The sequence below is a fragment of the Podarcis cretensis genome, assembly GCF_951804945.1.
Source record: "Podarcis cretensis genome assembly, contig: SCAFFOLD_25, whole genome shotgun sequence".
Classification (NCBI taxonomy): domain Eukaryota; kingdom Metazoa; phylum Chordata; class Lepidosauria; order Squamata; family Lacertidae; genus Podarcis; species Podarcis cretensis.
In genome coordinates this window covers 12,501-32,500 of record NW_027647848.1, presented here as the reverse complement: position 1 = coordinate 32,500, position 20,000 = coordinate 12,501, and the positions used below count along the sequence as shown (strand labels likewise).

Sequence of the window (20,000 nt, the reverse complement as noted above, 5' to 3'; positions counted from 1 at the left end):
GCGGGACAAGTCGGTGACGGGCAGCCGCCGCCATTTTGGACGGTCTGTTTCCTCGCTTAGCAACGGCGGGACGAGTTCCTTTGAGGGACGGCGGCCGCTGAGGGACATAGGGGATCCCGCAGCCAATCAGGAGGCGGAGAAGGGATGACGCGCAGCCGCCGCCATTTTGGACTGTCTTTTTCCTCGCTTAGCAACGGCGTGACGACTTCCCTTGAGGGACGGCGGCCGCTGAGGGACATAGTGGATCCCGCAGCCTATCAGAAAGCGGCGAAGGGGAAGGAGGCGGGACAATTCGATGACGTGGAAAGGGGGAAGATTGGCAAGCCGGGCGGCAGCGGCGGCCATCTTGGAGGAGGCAACTGCTAAGGGGGGATTCCAGCCAATCAGGCGCCGGGGACGGGAAGCGAGGAGGGAGAATTGGCGTAAAAAAGGCGCGGAGGGGGAAATGACGTAATAGGGACGACGGTGGCCGGAAACGGACAATATCGGCAAGGTCGCTAGGCAACAGAAGCGCGGTCGCTAGGCAACAGGGGGAGGGGGCGTGGCTGGCGTCGAATTGACGTGACATTTTCCTCATAAATAACCGATTATTATTATTATATAGTAAGTAAGATAAGTAACAAGTCATTATTCTTGTTGTTCTCGTCGTTTCGCGGCCGCCATCTTGTTTCAGCCCCGTCGCTAGGCAACCGCGGCCGCCATCTTGTTTGAGGGCCGTCGCTAGGCAACCGCGGGGGCCGGCGGCCATCTTGCTTGAGGCAACCCGACAGTATAACGAGTAAGGCGGCCGGCGAGGGCCAAACTTCCCCGCCTTTTTCTGTTTTTTTTCCAAACGCGTCCTCCTTTTCTTGTATTACAGACCCGCCAAAGGGATGAATGGTCATAGTAATTATATTAATTAATTAATTAATTAATTAATTAATTAATGGGCTTTGGGGAGGCTCTCCTCGGCTCCTGCTCGACCACCTTCTTCTTGGTCCCTGATCAGGGTTGAAAAATAATAAAAATAATAAAAATAATTAATTAATTAATTAATATTAATTAATATTAATTAATCAATTAACGGGCTTTGGGGAGGCTCTCCTCGGCTTCTGCTCGGCCACCTTCTTCTTGGTCCCTGATCAGGGTTGAAAAATAATAAAAATAATAAAAATAATTAATTAATTAATTAATTAATTAATTAATTAATTAATATTAATTAATCAATTAACGGACTTTGGGGAGGCTCCCCTCGGCTTCTGCTCGACCACCTTCTTCTTGGTCCCTGATCAGGGTTGAAAAATAATAAAATTAATTAATTAATTAATTAATTAATATTAATTAATATTAATTAATCAATTAATGGGCTTTGGGGAGGCTCTCCTCGGCTTCTGCTCGACCACCTTCTTCTTGCTCCCTGATCAGGGTTGACGACGGTGCTGAAAAATAATAAAAATAATTAATTAATTAATATTAATTAATATTAATTAATCTTAATTAATTAATGGGGTTTGGGGAGGCTCTCCTCGGCTTCTGCTCGACCACCTTCTTCTTGGTCCCTGATCAGGGTTGACGGCGGTGCTTAAAAATAATAATGATAATTAATTAATTAATATTAATTAATATTAATTAATCAATTAACGGGCTTTTGGGAGGCTCTCCTCGGCTTCTGCTCGACCACCTTCTTCTTGGTTCCTGATCAGGGTTGACGACGGTGCTTAAAAATAATAAAAATAATTAATTAATTAATATTAATTAACATTAATTAATCAATTAATGGGCTTTTGGGAGGCTCTCCTCGGCTTCTTCTCGACCACCTTGGTCTCGTTCAGGCCGGGGATATTAGTTGCGGTTGACGAGGACGCTTAAAAATAATAAAAATATTAATGAATTAATATTAATTAATATTAATTAATATTAATTAATCAATTAACGGACTTTGGGGAGTCTCCCCTCGGCTTCTTCTCGACCACCTTGGTCTTGTTCAGGCCAGGGATATTAGTTGCGGTTGACGATGACGCTTAAAAATAATAAAAATATTAACGAATTAATATTAATTAATATTAATTAATCAATTAATGGGCTTTTGGGAGGCTCCCCTCGCCTTTTTCTCGACCACCTTGGTCTTGATCCCCCGATCAGCTTCGCGCCGAGATGTAACTGCGCTTGCCAATGATGATTAATCATCATCATCATCATCATCATTAATAAGAAGAGTATTTATTAACGAATTAATTAATTAATTGATCGCCTTTTTGGAGGCTGCCCTGGGCTTCTTGGTCCACCTTGGTCTCTTGTCCCCCATCAACTTCAAGCCGGGGATGTATCTGCGGTCGACGACGATGACGATTATTAATTATTATTAATTAATTAAGTAATTAATTAATTAACGGACTTTTAGGAGTCCCCCCTGGGCTTCTCCTCGGCCACCTTGCTCTTGTCCCTCGATCTCCTCCCGCCTGGGGATATTAGCTGCGGTCGACGATTAATAATAATAATACTAATATTCTTTATTAACGAGTTAATTCATTAATTAATTAATTAGCGGACTTTTAGGAGTCCCCCCCCTGGGCTTCTTCTTCACCACTTTAGTCTTGTCCCTCCATCTCCTCCCGCCTGGGGATATTAGCTGTGGTTGACGATTAATAATACTAATAATAATTAATAATAATAATAATCTTTATTAACGAGTTAATTCATTCATTCATTAATTAACGGACTTTTAGGAGTCCCCCCCTGGGCTTCTTCTTCACCACTTTAGTTTTGTCCCTCCATCTCCTCCCGCCTGGGGATATTAGCTGTGGTTGACGATTAATAATAATAATAATAATTAATGATAATAATAATAATCTTTATTAACGAGTTAATTCATTCATTCATTAATTAACGGACTTTTAGGCGGCCCCCCTGGGCTTCTTCTTCACCACTTTAGTCTTGTCCCTCCATCTCCTCCCGCCTGGGGATATTAGCTGTGGTTGACGATTAATAATACTAATAATAATAGTTAATAATAATAATAATAATCTTTATTAACGAGTTAATTCATTCATTCATTAATTAACAGACTTTTAGGCGGCCCCCCTGGGCTTCTTCTTCACCCCTTTAGTCTTGTCCCTCCATCTCTGCCCGCCTGGGGATATTAGCTGTGGTTGACGATTAATAATAATAATAATAATTATTATTAATAATAATAATATTCTTTATTAACGAGTTAATTAATTAATTAAGGGACTTTTCGGCAGCCCCCCTGGGCTTCTTCTTCACCACTTTAGTCTTGTCCCTCCATCTCCTCCCGCCTGGGGATATTAGCTGCGGTCGATGATTAATAATAATAATAATAATAATAATAATAATAATAATCTTTATTAACGAGTTAATTCATTCATTCATTAATTAACGGACTTTTAGGCGCCCCCCCTGGGCTTCTTCTTCACCCCTTTAGTCTTGTCCCTCCATCTCCTCCCGCCTGGGGATATTAGCTGTGGTTGACGATTAATAATAATAATAATAATAATAATTAATAATAATAATAATAATATTCTTTATTAACGAGTTAATTAATTAATTAAGGGACTTTTCGTCAGCCCCCCTGGGCTTCTTCTTCACCACTTTAGTTTTGTCCCTCCATCTCCTCCCGCCTGGGGATATTAGCTGCGGTCGACGATGAATAATAATAAGAAGAATAATATTCTTTATTAACGAGTTCATTAATTAATTAAGGGACTTTTTGGCGGCCCCCCTGGGCTTCTTCTTCACCACTTTGGTCTTGTCCCCAATTAGCTTCAGGCCTTGCTTCTTAATTTCCTCCCTTCCGGGAATATAGCTGTGGTCGATGTCGGCGAAATTAAAAGCCTCTGCGGAGGAATTATTAGAAATATTATTAGAAATATTATTAGAAATATTAGCAGAAATATTAAAATATCCCTATGGCCAGGGCAGCTTCTGCCAAGAGAATGCGGATGGAGAATATGAATATTCATGTGAATGAATCTGAATATTCATAATACGAAGAAGGTGAGATGCGTATTAATAGTATTAATAAAATTAATGCTTATTAATAATATGAATGGAAATGAATATGAATAGTATTAATAATAATGCATAAAAAGAATAATATAATAATGCTAATAAAAGGAATTCTTGTTAATGATATTAATAATATGAATATGAATGCTTATTAATAATGTGAATGTTGATTAATAACATTCATAAAATAAATGTTTATTATATATTATTATTATTATTATTAATAATATGAATAATATTGATGATTTTTTAATAATGTTCATAAAATGAATGCTTGTTATTAATGCCAATAAAGCGAATGCTTATTAATAATATGAATGGATATGAATGCTTATTAATAATGTGAATGTTGATTAACAACATTCATAAAATAAATGTTTATTATATGAATGGATATTGAATAATAATAATGCTAATAAAAGGAATTCTTGTTAATGATATTAATAATATGAATGGATATGAATGCTTATTAATAATGTGAATGTTGATTAATAACATTCATAAAATAAATGTTTATTATATGAATGGATGAATGGATATTGAATAATAATAATGCTAATAAAAGGAATTCTTGTTAATGATATTAATAATATGAATGAATATGAATGCTTATTAATAACGCGAATGTTTATTAATAACATTCATAAAATAAATGTTTATTATATGAATGGATATTGAATAATAATAATGCTAATAAAAGGAATTCTTGTAAATGATATTAATAATATGAATGAATATAAATGCTTATTAATGATGTGAATGTTTATTAATATTCATAAAATAAATGTTTATTATATATTATTATTATTAATAATATGAATAATATTGATGATTTTTTAATAATGTTCATAAAATGAATGCTTGTTATTAATGCCAATAAAGCGAATGCTTATTAATAATATGAATGTATATGAATGCTTATTAATAATGTGAATATTAATAACATTCATAAAATAAATGTTTATTATATATTATTATTATTAATAATATGAATAATATTGATGATTTTTTAATACTGTTCATAAAATGAATGCTTGTTATTCATGCCAATAAAGCAAAGGCTTATTAATGATATTAATAATAGGAATGTGTATTAATAATATTAACGAAAGGAAAGCTTATTAATAAAGGGAATGCGTATTATTAAATATATCAAATATTAATAGAGCAATATTAGGAAATGTAGTGTAATAATAATAATAATAATAATAATAATAATAATACCCAATTAATAAGCATTCCCTTTATTAATAAGCATTCACATCATTAATATTATTAATAAGCATTTTTACTATTAATTAGCATTAATTAGCGTCTATTTGATATATGAATAATATGAATAAAAGGAATGGTTATTGTTGTTAATCAAACAAATGCTAATTAATAGTAAAAATGCTTATTAATAATATTAATGATGTGAATGCTTATTAATAAAGTGAATGCTTATTAATTGGGTAGTATTATTATTATTATTATTATTACGCTACATTTCCTAATATTACTCTATTAATATTTGATATATGAATAAAATTAATAAAAGGAATGGTTATTGTTGTTAATCAAACAAATGCTAATTAATAGTAAAAATGCTTATTAATAATATTAATGATGTGAATAGAAATAGAAATAGAATAATAATAATAATAATAATAATAATGTGAATGAACATGAATATTCATAATATGAAGAAGGTGAGATGCGTTTTAATAGTATTAATAAAATTAATGCTTATTAATAATATGAATGGATAGGAATATGAATAGTATTAATAATAATGAATAAAAAGAATAATATTGAATAATAATATAATAATGCTTGTTAATGATATTAATAATATGAATGAATATGAATGCTTATTAATAATATGAATGGATATGGATATGAATAGTATTAATAATAATGAATAAAAAGAATAATATTGATTAATAATAATAATAAATAATAATAAATAATAATAAATAAATAATAAATAATAAATAATAAATAATAAAGGAATGCTTGTTAATGATATTAATGATATGAATGAATATGAATGCTTATTAATAATATGTATGGATATGGATATGAATAGTATTAATAATAATGAATAAAAAGAATAATATTGAATAATAATAATAATAAATAATAATAAATAATAATAATAAATAATAAATAAATAATAAATAATAATAATAAATAATAAATAATAAATAATAAAAGGAATGCTTGTTAATGATATTAATGATATGAATGAATATGAATGCTTATTAATGTGAATTAATTAATTAAGTAATTAATTAATAATGTGAATTTATTAATAACATTCATAAAATAAATGTTTATTAATATGAATAATATTGATGATTTTTTAATACTGTTCATAAAATGAATGCTTGTTATTCATGCCAAGAAAGCGAAGACTTATTAATAATATGAATAATATGAATGTGTATTAATAATACTAACGAAAGGAAAGCTTATTAATAAAGGGAATGCGTATTATTAATAACATTAATAATTATTAATAACATTAATAATAGAAATAATAGTGGAACCTCGCACGTCTTCGTCGTCCTCGAAGGCGATCCTCAGATTTTGAGCTTCCTCCCTGGTACTTTCTTCCAGAACGTTCCGCACCTGGACGAAGGTCTGGGGAGGAAGGAATTATTAGCTCGTTATTAATTCATTAATCAATTAATGAATGACCAGATCATTCCGCTCTCCTCTCAAGGCTCATAAAGCCAGTTCCTATGTATTCTTCTGCCTGGGGGAAATAATAATAATAATAATAATAATTATTATTATTATTATTATTATTATTATTATTATTATTACTACTACTACTACTACGCTACATTTCCTAATATTGCTCTATTAATATTTGATATATGAATAATATTAATAATTTTTTTATTTTTATTATTATTATTATTATGCTACATTTTTAATATTGCTCTATTAATATTTGATATATGAATAATATTAATAAATTTTTATTATTATTATTATTATTATTATTATTATTATTATTATTATTACGCTACATTTCCTAATATTGCTCTATTAATATTTGATATATGAATAATATTAATAAATTTTATTATTATTATTATTATTATTATTATTATTATTATTACGCTACATTTCCTAATATTGCTCTATTAATATTTGATATATGAATAATATTAATAAATTTTATTATTATTATTATTATTATTATTATTATTATTATTACGCTACATTTCCTAATATTGCTCTATTAATATTTGATATATGAATAATATTAATAATTTTATTATTATTATTATTATTATTATTATTATTATTATTATTATTATTACGCTACATTTCCTAATATTGCTCTATTAATATTTGATATATGAATAATATTAATAAATTTTATTATTATTATTATTATTATTATTATTATTATTATTATTACTACGCTACATTTCCTAATATTGCTCTATTAATATTTGATATATGAATAATATTAATAAATTTTATTATTATTATTATTATTATTATTATTATTATTACACTACATTTCCTAATATTGCTCTATTATTTGATATATGAATAATATTAATAAATTTTATTATTATTATTATTATTATTATTATTATTATTATTATTATTATTATTATTATTCTACATTTCCTAATATTGCTCTATTAATATTTGATATATGAATAATATTAATAAATTTTATTATTATTATTATTATTATTGTTATTATTATTATTATTATTATTACGCTGCATTTCCTAATATTGCTCTATTAATATTTGATATATGAATAATATTAATAAATTTTATTATTATTATTATTATTATTATTATTATTATTATTATTATTATTATTATACATTTCCTAATATTGCTCTATTAATATTTGATATATGAATAATATTAATAAAATGAATGGTTATTGTTGTTAATAAAACAAATGCTAATTAATAATATTAATGATGTGAATGCTTATTAATAAAGTTAATGCTTATTAATTGGGTAGTATTATTATTATTATTATTATTACGCTACATTTCCTAATATTCTTCTAGTAATCATTCTATTCTATTAATATTATTATTAATATTAATTATTATTAATATTATCTATTAATTAGAGCAGCCTGTCTGTCCGTCTTCCGGCGCCTGGCGCTACAATTCCCAGCGTCACCCGGAAGGAATTCGCTAATCTTATTATTAGTAGTAAGAATTAATATTTAATAATTTTATTATTAAAATTAGCCTGGCGCTATAATTCCCACCCTGTCTCCCTGCGCCTGGCGCTACAATTCCCACCCTATCCATCTCCATGCGCCTGGCGCTACAATTCCCAACCTGTCTCTTCCTGTGCCTGGCGCTACAATTCCCAACCTGTCTCTTCCTCGCCTGGCGCTATAATTCCCAACCTGTCTCTTCCTCGCCTGGCGCTACAATTCCCACCCTGTCATACTGCGCCTGGCGCTACACTTCCCGAACCCGCGCTACGTTTCCCGCACCTCATTGGTCTCCCTGCGCCTGGCGCTACAATTCCCACCCTCTCCCTGCGCCTGGCGCTACAATTCCTGAACCCGCGCTACATTTCCCAAACCTCATTGGTCTCCCTGCGCCTGGCGCTACAATTCCCACCCTGTCTCCCTGCGCCTGGCGCTACAATTCCCGAACCCGCGCTACGTTTCCCGCACCTCATTGGTCTCCCTGCGCCTGGCGCTATAATTCCCACCCTGTCTCACTGCGCCTGGCGCTACACTTCCCGAACCCGCGCTACGTTTCCTGCACCTGATTGGTCTCCATGCGCCTGGCGCTACAATTCCCACCCTGTCCATCTCCCTGCGCCTGGCGCTACAATTCCCAAACCCGCGCTATGTTTCCCGCACCTCATTGGTCTCCCTGCGCCTGGCACTACAATTCCCACTCTGTCTCCCTGCGCCTGGCGCTACACTTCCCAAACCCGCGCTACGTTTCCCGCACCTCATTGGTCTCCCTGCGCCTGGCGCTACAATTCCCACCCTGTCCATCTCCATGCGCCTGGCGCTACAATTCCCGAACCCACGCTACGTTTCCCACACCTCATTGGTCTCCCTGCGCCTGGCACTACAATTCCCACCCTGTCCATCTCCATGCGCCTGGCGCTACAATTCCCAACCTGTTTTCCTGCGCCTGGCGCTACAATTCCCAACCTGTCTCTTCCTGCGCCTGGCGCTACAATTCCCAACCTGTCTCTTCCTCGCCTGGCGCTACAATTCCCAACCTGTCTCTTCCTGCGCCTGGCGCTACAATTCCCACCCTGTCCATCTCCCTGCGCCTGGCGCTACAATTCCCACCCTGTCTCTTCCTGCGCCTGGCGCTACAATTCCCGAACTCGCGCTACGTTTCCCGCACCTCATTGGTCTCCCTGCGCCTGGCGCTACAATTCCCACCCTGTCCATCTCCATGCGCCTGGCGCTACAATTCCCAACCTGTCTCTTCCTGCGCCTGGCGCTACAATTCCCAACCTGTCTCTACCTGCGCCTGGCGCTACAATTCCCACCCTGTCTCCCTGCGCCTGGCGCTACAATTCCCGAACCCGCGCTACGTTTCCCGCACCTCATTGGTCTCCGTGCGCCTGGCGCTACAATTCCCGCCCTGTCCATCTCTATGCGCCTGGCGCTACAATTCCCAACCTGTTTCTTCCTGCGCCTGGCGCTACAATTCCCGACCCCGCGCTACGTTTCCCGCACCTCATTGGTCTCCTCCTTGCTGAAGTCCAGGCGCAGGGCCGGCTGGGCCGCCACCTTCAGGAGGTGCACCAGGCGCCCCTCGCAGAACTGGAGCTTCCGGAAGACGTCCCAGGACTCGCCCCGGAAATCCTCCTGGGGGGAGAGGAGGGGAAAGCGCACTGGGAACCGGAGTAGGGCGCACTGGGAACTATAGTACGGCTCACTGGGAATTATAGTATGGGAACTATAGTATGGCTCACTGGGAATTATAGTATGGGAACTATAGTATGGCTCACTGGGAATTATAGTATGGCTCACTGGGAATTATAGTATGGGAACTATAGTATGGCCCACTGGGAATTATAGTATGGGAACTATAGTATGGCTCACTGGGAATTATAGTATGGGAACTATAGTATGGCTCACTGGGAATTATAGTATGGGAACTATAGTATGGCTCACTGGGAATTATAGTATGGCTCACTGGGAATTATAGTATGGGAACTATAGTATGGCCCACTGGGAATTATAGTATGGGAACTATAGTATGGCTCACTGGGAATTATAGTATGGCTCACTGGGAATTATAGTATGGGAACTATAGTATGGCTCACTGGGAATTATAGTATGGGAACTAAAGTATGGCTCACTGGGAATTATAGTATGGCTCACTGGGAACTATAGTATGACTCACCGGGAATTATAGTATGGATCACTGGGAATTATAGTATGGGAATTATAGTATGGCTTACTGGGAACTATAGTATGGGAATTATAGTATGGCTCAATGGGAATTATAGTATGGCTCACTGGGAATTATAGTATGGGAACTATAGTATGGCTCACTGGGAATTATAGTATGGGAACTATAGTATGGCTCACTGGGAATTATAGTATGGGAACTAAAGTATGGCTCACTGGGAATTATAGTATGGCTCACTGGGAACTATAGTATGACTCACCGGGAATTATAGTATGGGAATTATAGTATGGCTCACTGGGAATTATAGTATGGGAACTAAAGTATGGCTCACTGGGAATTATAGTATGGCTCACTGGGAATTATAGTATGGGAACTATAGTATGGCTCACTGGGAACCATAGTATGGCTCACTGGGAATTATAGTATGGGAATTATAGTATGGCTCACTGGGAATTATAGTATGGGAACTAAAGTATGGCTCACTGGGAATTATAGTATGGCTCACTGGGAATTATAGTATGGGAACTATAGTATGGCTCACTGGGAACTATAGTATGGCTCACTGGGAACTATAGTATGACTCACTGGGAATTATAGTATGGGAATTATAGTATGGCTCACTGGGAATTATAGTATGGGAACTATAGTATGGCTCACTGGGAATTATAGTATGGCTCACTGGGAATTATAGTATGGGAATTATAGTATGGCTCATTGGGAATTATAGTATGGCTCACTGGGAATTATAGTATGGGAACTATAGTATGGATCACTGGGAATTATAGTATGGGAATTATAGTATGGCTCACTGGGAATTATAGTATGGGAACTATAGTATGGCTCACTGGGAATTATAGTATGGGAACTATAGTATGGCTCACTGGGAATTATAGTATGGGAACTATAGTATGGCTCACTGGGAATTATAGTATGGGAACTATAGTATGGCTCACTGGGAATTATAGTATGGGAATTATAGTATGGCTCACTGGGAATTATAGTCTGGGAACAATAGTATGGCTCACTGGGAACTATAGTATGGCTCACTGGGAATTATAGTATGGCTCACTGGGAACTATAGTATGGATCACTGGGAATTATAGTATGGGAACTATAGTATGGCTCTCTGGGAATTATATTATGGGAACTATAGTATGGCTCACTGGGGATTATAGTGTGGCTCACTGGGAAATATAGTATGGGAACTATAGTATGGCTCACTGGGAATTATAGTATGGCTCACTGGGATTATAGTATGGGAACTATAGTATGGCTCACTGGGAATTATAGTATGGCTCACTGGGAACTATAGTATGGCTCACTGGGAATTATAGTATGGCTCACTGGGAACTATAGTATGGGAACTATTGTATGGCTCACTGGGAATTATAGTATGGCTCACTGGGAATTATAGTATGGGAACTATAGTATGGCTCACTGGGAACTATAGTATGGCTCACTGGGAATTATAGTATGGCTCACTGGGAATTATAGTATGGATCACTGGGAATTATAGTATGGCTCATTGGGAACTATAGTATGGCTCACTGGGAACTATACAATGGCTCACTGGGAATTATAGTATGGGAACTATAGTATGGCTCACTGGGAATTATAGTATGGGAACTATAGTATGGCTCACTGGGAACTATAGTATGGCTCACTGGGAATTATAGTATGGCTCACTGGGAACTATAGTATGGCTCACTGGGAATTATAATACGGCTCACTGGGAATTATAGTATGGGAACTATAGTATGGTTAACTGGGAATTATAGTATGGCTCACTGGGAATTATAGTATGGGAACTATAGTATGGCTCAATGGGAACTATTGTATGGCTCACTGGGAATTATAGTATGGGAATTATAGTATGGCTCACTGGGAACTATACTATGGCTCACTGGGAATTGTAGTATGGGAACTATAGTATGGCTCACTGGGAACTATAGTATGGCTCACTGGGAATTGTAGTATGGGAATTATAGTATGGCTCAATGGGAACTATACTATGGCTCACTGGGAATTGTAGTATGGGAACTATAGTATGGCTCACTGGGAATTGTAGTATGGGAACTATAGTATGGCTCACTGGGAACTATAGTATGGCTCACTGGGAACTATAGTATGGAGTAATGGGAACTGTAGTATGGCACACTGGGAACTATAGTATGGCTAACTGGGAATCATAGTGTGGCCCACTGGGAACTATAGTATGGCTCACTGGAAACTATAGTACGGCTCACTGGGAACTATAGTATGGCTCATTGGGAACCATAGTATGGAGTAATGGGAACTGTAGTATGGCTCACTGGGAATTATAGTACAACTCACTGGGATGTATAGTATGGGAACTATAGTATACCCTACTGGGATCTATAGTACGGCTCACTGGGAACTATAGTATGTCTCACTGGGAAATATAGTATGGATAAATGGGAACTATAGCACGGCTCACTGGGATGTATAGTATGGGAACTATAGTACACCCACTGGGAACTTTAGTATGGTTCACTGGGAGCACTGGGAACTATAGTACGCACCCTGCGAACTACAGTTCCCACCTTGAAACAGCGCGGTCGCCCGGCGCCCATGGGAACCGTAGTTCCCCTACCTGCCCGTCCACCTGGACGCCGCACAGCCGCACGGCCAGGTTGTTGACCCCGTTCTCGAACCGCAGCAGCAGCTCCTGGCTCTGGGAAAGGTAGCGCCGCGCCTCCGCCAGGCGCCGGGTCTCCTCCTCCAAGGCGGCGCCCAGTTCCTCCGCCAGCGCCTGGGAGCTGCGGGGGGGAAACATGGTTTTCAATGGACCGACCTGAGGAACTCCCTGCCACTGGAATGGATGGGACTCGAAGCCGCTACCTGAGGGCGCCGGGCGCCGGGTGGAACTTCAACTCGGCCCGTTCCAGTTCCAAAGCCTTGAGGCGGGACTGGAGGTCCCGCCGGCGCCGTTCGCACTCGCCGATCTGCTGGCGCAGGTCCTCCTCCGACCGGCGCTGCGCCAGGAAGCGCCCGGCGATGTCCTGCGGGGAAGGAATGGGGGATTGATTATTGATTGGCCGGTTATTATTATTATTATTATTATTATTATTATTATTATTATTATTATTATTATTATTATTTCTTCTTCTTTATTATTATTTGCAACCAATTATTAGGAATTTATATTATATTATATTATATTATATTATATTATATTATATTATATTATATTATATTATAATTTTTATTGCAACCAATTATATTATTATTATTATTTGCAGCCAATTATTAGGGTATTGTTGATTATTGATTATTGATTGGCAGGCCAATATTATTATTATTATTATTATTATTATTATTATTATTATTATTATTATTATTATTATTATTTGCAGCCTATTATTAGGGTATTATTGATTATTGATTGGCGGGTCGAAGCCTTTATTATTATTGTTAATGTTATTTTTATTGTTATTTCTTCTTTATTATGATTTGCAGCCAATTATATTATTATTATCTTCTTATTATCTTATTACCTTCTTATTATTATTATCTTATTATCTTCTTATTATTATTATTTGCAGCCTATTATTATTATTATTATTATTATTATTATTATTATTATTATTATTATTAATTCTTCTTTATTATTATTATTATTTCAGGCAATTATATTGTTATTCTTATTTGCAGCCCATTATTCGGGAATTATTGATAATTGATTATTGATTCTTAGTATTGATCAGAGTCCTTCCTTTCTTCAATTGACAGCCTATTATTATTATTATTATTTCTTCTTTATTATTATTATTATTTCAGCCAATTATATTATTATTCTTATTTGCAGCCCATTATTAGGGTATTATTGATAATTGATTATTGATTATTAGTATTGATCAGAGTCCTTCCTTTCTTCAATTAGCCTATTATTATTATTATTAATTCTTCTTTATTATTATTATTATTTCAGCCAATTATATTATTCTTATTTGCAGCCAATTATTAGGGTATTATTGATTACTGATTATTGATTCTTAGTATTGATCGGATTCCTTCCTTTCTTCCATTGACAGCCAATGATTATGATGATGATTATAATTATATTATTATGATTATAATTATGATTATGATTATTATGAGCCAATGATAGGTATTGATCCGATTGATTGATTGATTGATTGATTGATTCCTCCCCCACCGGGCGCCGGGAACTACAATACCCAGAGGTGGGAGCACTGGACGGCCGCCTTGATCTTCTCCACTTCCGCCGTCACCAGGCCTTGGTACTCAACCTGAGCCTTGGAAGCTTCCAACCGGGCGCCTGGGGGGAGAGAAAGAGAGGAGGTGACCGGGCGCCGCGCGCTACAACTCCCAGGCGCTGACCAGGCGCTGCGTACTACAACTCCCAGGAGGTGACCAGTCGCCTCGCGCTACAACTCCCAGTAGGGGACCAGGCACCATGCGCTACAACTTCCAGGTGACCGGGCGCCGCACGCTACAACTCCCAGGTGCTGACCAGTCGCCTCGTGCTACAACTCCCAGTAGGGGACCAGTCGCCTTGCGCTACAACTCCCAGTAGGGGACCAGTCGCCTCGTGCTACAACTCCCAGTAGGGGACCAGTCGCCTTGCCCTACAACTCCCAGTAGGAGACCAGTCGCCTTGCGCTACAACTCCCAGGTGGTGACCAGTCGCCTCATGCTACAACTCCCAGTAGGGGACCAGGCACCACGCGCTACAACTTCCAGGAGGTGACCGGGCGCTGCGTACTTCATCTCCCAGGTGCTGACCGGGCGCTGCGCACTACAACTCCCAGGTGGTGACCAGTCGCCTCGCGCTACAACTCCCAGTAGGGGACCAGGCACCATGCGCTACAACTTCCAGGAGGTGACCGGGCGCTGCGCACTACAACTCCCAGGTGGTGACCAGTCGCCTCGCGCTACAACTCCCAGTAGGGGACCAGGCACCGTGCGCTACAACTTCCAGGTGACCGGGCGCCGCGCGCTACAACTCCCAGCTGCTGACCAGGCGCTGCTTACTGCAACTCCCAGGTGGTGACCAGTCGCCTTGCGCTACAACTCCCAGGTGCTGACCAGGCACCGTGCGCTACAACTTCCAGGAGGTGACCGGGCGCTGCGTACTACAACTCCCAGGTGGTGACCAGGCGCCTCGCGCTACAACTCCCAGTAGGGGACCAGGCACCATGCGCTACAACTTCCAGGAGGTGACCGGGCGCCGGGCGCTACAACTCCCAGGTGCTGACCAGGCGCTGCGCACTACAACTCCCAGGAGGTGACCAGTCGCCTCGCGCTACAACTCCCAGTAGGGGACCAGGCACCATGCGCTACAACTTCCAGGAGGTGACCGGGCGCTGCGTACTACAACTCCCAGGTGCTGACCAGGTGCGTACTACAACTTCCATGTGCTGACCAGGCGCTGCGTACTACAACTCCCATGTGCTGACCGGGCGCCAGGCGCTACAACTCCCATTAGGTGACCAGGCGTCACGCGCTACAACTCCCAGACGCTGACCAGGCGCCACATACTACAACTCCCAGGCGCCCTCATAAAGTAAGGAAAGGTGACAGGGTGCCACGCGCTACAACTCCCAGATTGTGCCCAGTCGCCTCGCGCTACAACTCCCAGTAGGGGACCAGGCACCATGTGCTACAACTTCCAGGAGGTGACCGGGCGCCTCGCGCTACAACTCCCAGTAGGGGACCAGGCACCATGTGCTACAACTTCCAGGTGACCGGGCGCCGCGTACTACAACTCCCAGGCGCCCTCATAAAGTAAGGAAAGAAGGTGACCGGGCGCCAAGCGCTACAACTCCCAGCCGCCCTTTCCTTATCTCTCACCCCCTCGCGGCCCATCAGGGAAGGCAAGTCCATATCCCAGTGTCCTTGAGGGAAGGGGCTGACCGGGCGCCGCGCACTACAACTCCCAGGTACTGTCCGGGCGCCTCACGCTACAACTCCCAGGCGCTGCACTGCCGCTGTGCGCTACAACTCCCAAACTGGATGGGAAGGGGAAATCCATATCCCAGTGGCCTTGAGGGAAGGGGGCGACCGGGCGCCACGCACTACAACTCCCAGGTGGTGACCAGTCGCCTCGCGCTACAACTCCCAGATGCTAACCGGACGCTGCGTACTACAACTCCCAGGCGCCCTCATAAAGTAAGGAAAGGTGAAAGGGCGCAACGCACGCTACAACTCCCAGTAGGGGACCAGTCGCCTTGCGCTACAACTCCCAGGCGGTGACCAGTCGCCTGGCACTACAACTCCCAGATGCTGACCGGGTGCTGCGTACTACAACTCCCGGGCGCCGTCATAAAGGAAGTAAGGTGACAGGGCGCCGTGCGCTGCAGGGCGCTGGGCGCTACAACTCCCAGATTGTGACCAGTCGCCTCGTGCTACAACTCCCATGTGCTGACCGGGCGCCGGGCGCTACAACTCCCAGTAGGGGACCAGGCGTCACGCGCTATAACTCCCAGATTGTGCCCAGTCGCCTCGCACTACAACTCCCAGGCGCTGACCAGGCGCCACATACTACAACTCCCAGGCGCCCTCATAAAGTAAGGAAAGGTGACAGGGTGCCACGTGCTACAACTCCCAGATTGTGCCCAGTCGCCTCGCGCTACAACTCCCAGGCACTGACCGGGCGCCGCGCGCTACAACTCCCAGGCGCCCTCAAAAAGCAAGGAAGGGAGGTGACCGGGCGCCGCACGCTACAACTCCCAGATGCTGACCAGGCGCTGCGTACTACAACTCCCAGGCGCCCTCAGAAAGTAAGGACAGGAGGTGACCGGGCGCCACGCGCTGCAACTCCCAGATGCAGACCGGGCGCCGCGCTACAACTCCCAGCCGCCCTTTCCTTATCACCCCCTCGCGGCCCATCAGGGAAGGCAAGTCCATATCCCAGTGTCCTTGAGGGAAGGGGCTGACCGGGTGCTGCGTACTACAACTCCCAGGCGCCCTCTAAAAGTAAAGAAAGGTGACAGGGCGCCATGCTCTACAACTCCCAGGAGCTGAATGGGCGCTGCGTGCTACAACTCCCAGGCGCCCTCAAAAGGCAAGGAAAGGAGGTGACCGGGTGCCACGCGCTACAACTCCCAGATTGTGCCCAGTCACCTCGCGCTACAACTCCCATGTGCTGACCGGGCGCCGCGCGCTACAACTCCCAGGCGCCCTCAAAAAGTAAGGAAAGGTGACCGGCGCCGCGCGCTACAACTCCCAGGCGCTGACCAGGCGCTGCGTACTACAACTCCCAGGCGCCCTCAAAAAGGAAAGGAGGTGACAGGGCGCCATACGTTGCAGGGCGCCAGGCGCTACAACTCCCAGATTGTGCCCAGTCGCCTCGCGCTACAACTCCCAGACGCTGACCGGTTGCTGCGTACTACAACTCCCAGGCGCCCTCAAATAGTAAGGAAAGGAGGTGACCGGGCGCTGCGCGCTACTACTCCCAGACGCTGACTGGGCGCCACGTACTACAACTTCCAGGGGCCCTCATCAAGTAAGGAAAGAAGGTGACAGGGCGCCGCACGCTACAACTCACAGGAGCTGACCGGGCGCTGCATACTACAACTCCCAGGCGCCCTCATAAAGTAAGGTAGTATGGTGACCGGGCGCTGGGCGCTACAACTCCCAGATTGTGCCCAGTCGCCTCGCGCTACAACTCCCATGTGCTGACCGGGCGCCGCGCGCTACAACTCCCAGGCGCCCTCAAAAAGTAAGGAAAGGAGGTGACCGGCGCCGCGCGCTACAACTCCCAGGCGCTGACCAGGCGCTGCGTACTACAACTCCCAGGCGCCCTCAAAAAGGAAAGGAGGTGACAGGGCGCCATACGTTGCAGGGCGCCAGGCGCTACAACTCCCAGATTGTGCCCAGTCGCCTCGCGCTACAACTCCCAGACGCTGACCGGTTGCTGCGTACTACAACTCCCAGGCGCCCTCAAATAGTAAGGAAAGGAGGTGACCGGGCGCTGCGCGCTACTACTCCCAGACGCTGACTGGGCGCCACGTACTACAACTTCCAGGGGCCCTCATCAAGTAAGGAAAGAAGGTGACAGGGCGCCGCACGCTACAACTCACAGGAGCTGACCGGGCGCTGCATACTACAACTCCCAGGCGCCCTCATAAAGTAAGGTAGTATGGTGACCGGGCGCTGGGCGCTACAACTCCCAGATTGTGCCCAGTCGCCTCGCGCTACAACTCCCAGACGCTGACCGGGTGCTGCGTACTACAACTCCCAGGCGCCCTCAAAAAGTAAGGAAAGGAGGTGACAGGGCGCCTCGCGCTACAACTCCCAGGCGCTGACCGGGCGCTGCGTACTACAACTCCCGGGCGCCTTCAAAAAGTAAGGAAAGGAGGTGACCGGGCGCTGCACGCTACAACTCCCAGGCGCTGACCGGGCGCTGCGTATTACAACTCCCAGACGCCCTCATAAAGGAAAGGTGAAAGGGTGCAACGCACGCTACAACTCCCAGTAGGAGACCAGTCGCCTTGCGCTACAACTCCCAGTAGGTGACCAGGCGTCACGCGCTACAACTCCCAGGCGTTGCCCGGGCACTGTGTACTACAACTCCCAGGCGCCCTCAAAAAGTAAGGAAGGGAGGTGACGGGCGCCGCGCGCTACAACTCCCAGGCGCCCTCAAAAGTAAGGAAAGGTGAACGGGCGCCGGGCGCTACAACTCTCAGGAGCTGACCGGGCGCCGCGCGCTACAACTCCCAGGCGCTGACTGGGCACCGCGCTACAACTCCCAGGAGCTGACCGGGCACCGTGCGCTACAACTCCCAGGCGCTGACTGGGCGCCGCGCGCTACAACTCCCAGGCGCTGACCAGGCACTGCGTACTACAACTCCCAGGCGCCCTCAAAAAGTAAGGGAGGTGACCGGGCGCTGCGCGCTACAACTCCCAGGCGCTGACCGGGCGCTGCGTATTACAACTCCCAGACGCCCTCATAAAGGAAAGGTGAAAGGGTGCAACGCACGCTACAACTCCCAGTAGAAGACCAGTCGCCTTGCGCTACAACTCCCAGTAGGGGACCAGTCGCCTTGCGCTACAACTCCCAGTAGGGGACCAGTCGCCTTGCGCTACAACACCCAGTAGGGGACCAGTCGCCTTGCGCTACAACTCCCAGGAGCTGACCGGGCGCTGCGTACTACAACTCCCAGGCGCCCTCAAAAAGTAAGGAAGGGAGGTGACCGGGCGCCGCGCGCTACAACTCCCAGGCGCTGACCGGGCGCTGCGTACTACAACTCCCATGCGCCATCAAAAATTAAGGAAAGGAGGTGACCGGGCGCCGCGCGCTACAACTCCCAGGCGCTGACCGGGCGCTGCGTACTACAACTCCCAGACGCCCTCATAAAGGAAACGTGAAAGGGCGCAACGCACGCTACAACTCCCAGTAGGAGACCAGTCGCCTTGCGCTACAACTCCCAGTAGGGGACCAGTCGCCTTGCGCTACAACTCCCAGTAGGGGACCAGTCGCCTTGCGCTACAACTCCCAGTAGGAGACCAGTCGCCTTGCGCTACAACTCCCAGTAGGGGACCAGTCGCCTTGTGCTACAACTCCCAGTAGGAGACCAGTTGCCTTGCGCCACAACTCCCAGTAGGTGACCAGGCGTC

General features: G+C 42.8%; 1 protein-coding gene across 1 annotated transcript in view; it reads right to left on the bottom strand.

The window, feature by feature from the left end:
- Nucleotides 1-3,673: 3,673 nt before the first annotated feature.
- Nucleotides 3,674-20,000, bottom strand: part of CCDC183 (coiled-coil domain containing 183) — a 27,330-nt gene continuing 11,003 nt past the window's right edge. Inside the window, exons 6-11 of the mRNA XM_079996475.1 lie at nucleotides 14,597-14,697; nucleotides 13,257-13,417; nucleotides 13,009-13,174; nucleotides 9,713-9,844; nucleotides 6,540-6,633; nucleotides 3,674-3,833 (exon numbers count right to left, since the gene is read on the bottom strand). Of these exons, the coding sequence (XP_079852601.1) occupies nucleotides 3,691-3,833; nucleotides 6,540-6,633; nucleotides 9,713-9,844; nucleotides 13,009-13,174; nucleotides 13,257-13,417; nucleotides 14,597-14,697 (797 nt within the window). The 3' untranslated portion in view covers nucleotides 3,674-3,690. The remainder of the gene's footprint in view (nucleotides 3,834-6,539; nucleotides 6,634-9,712; nucleotides 9,845-13,008; nucleotides 13,175-13,256; nucleotides 13,418-14,596; nucleotides 14,698-20,000) is intronic.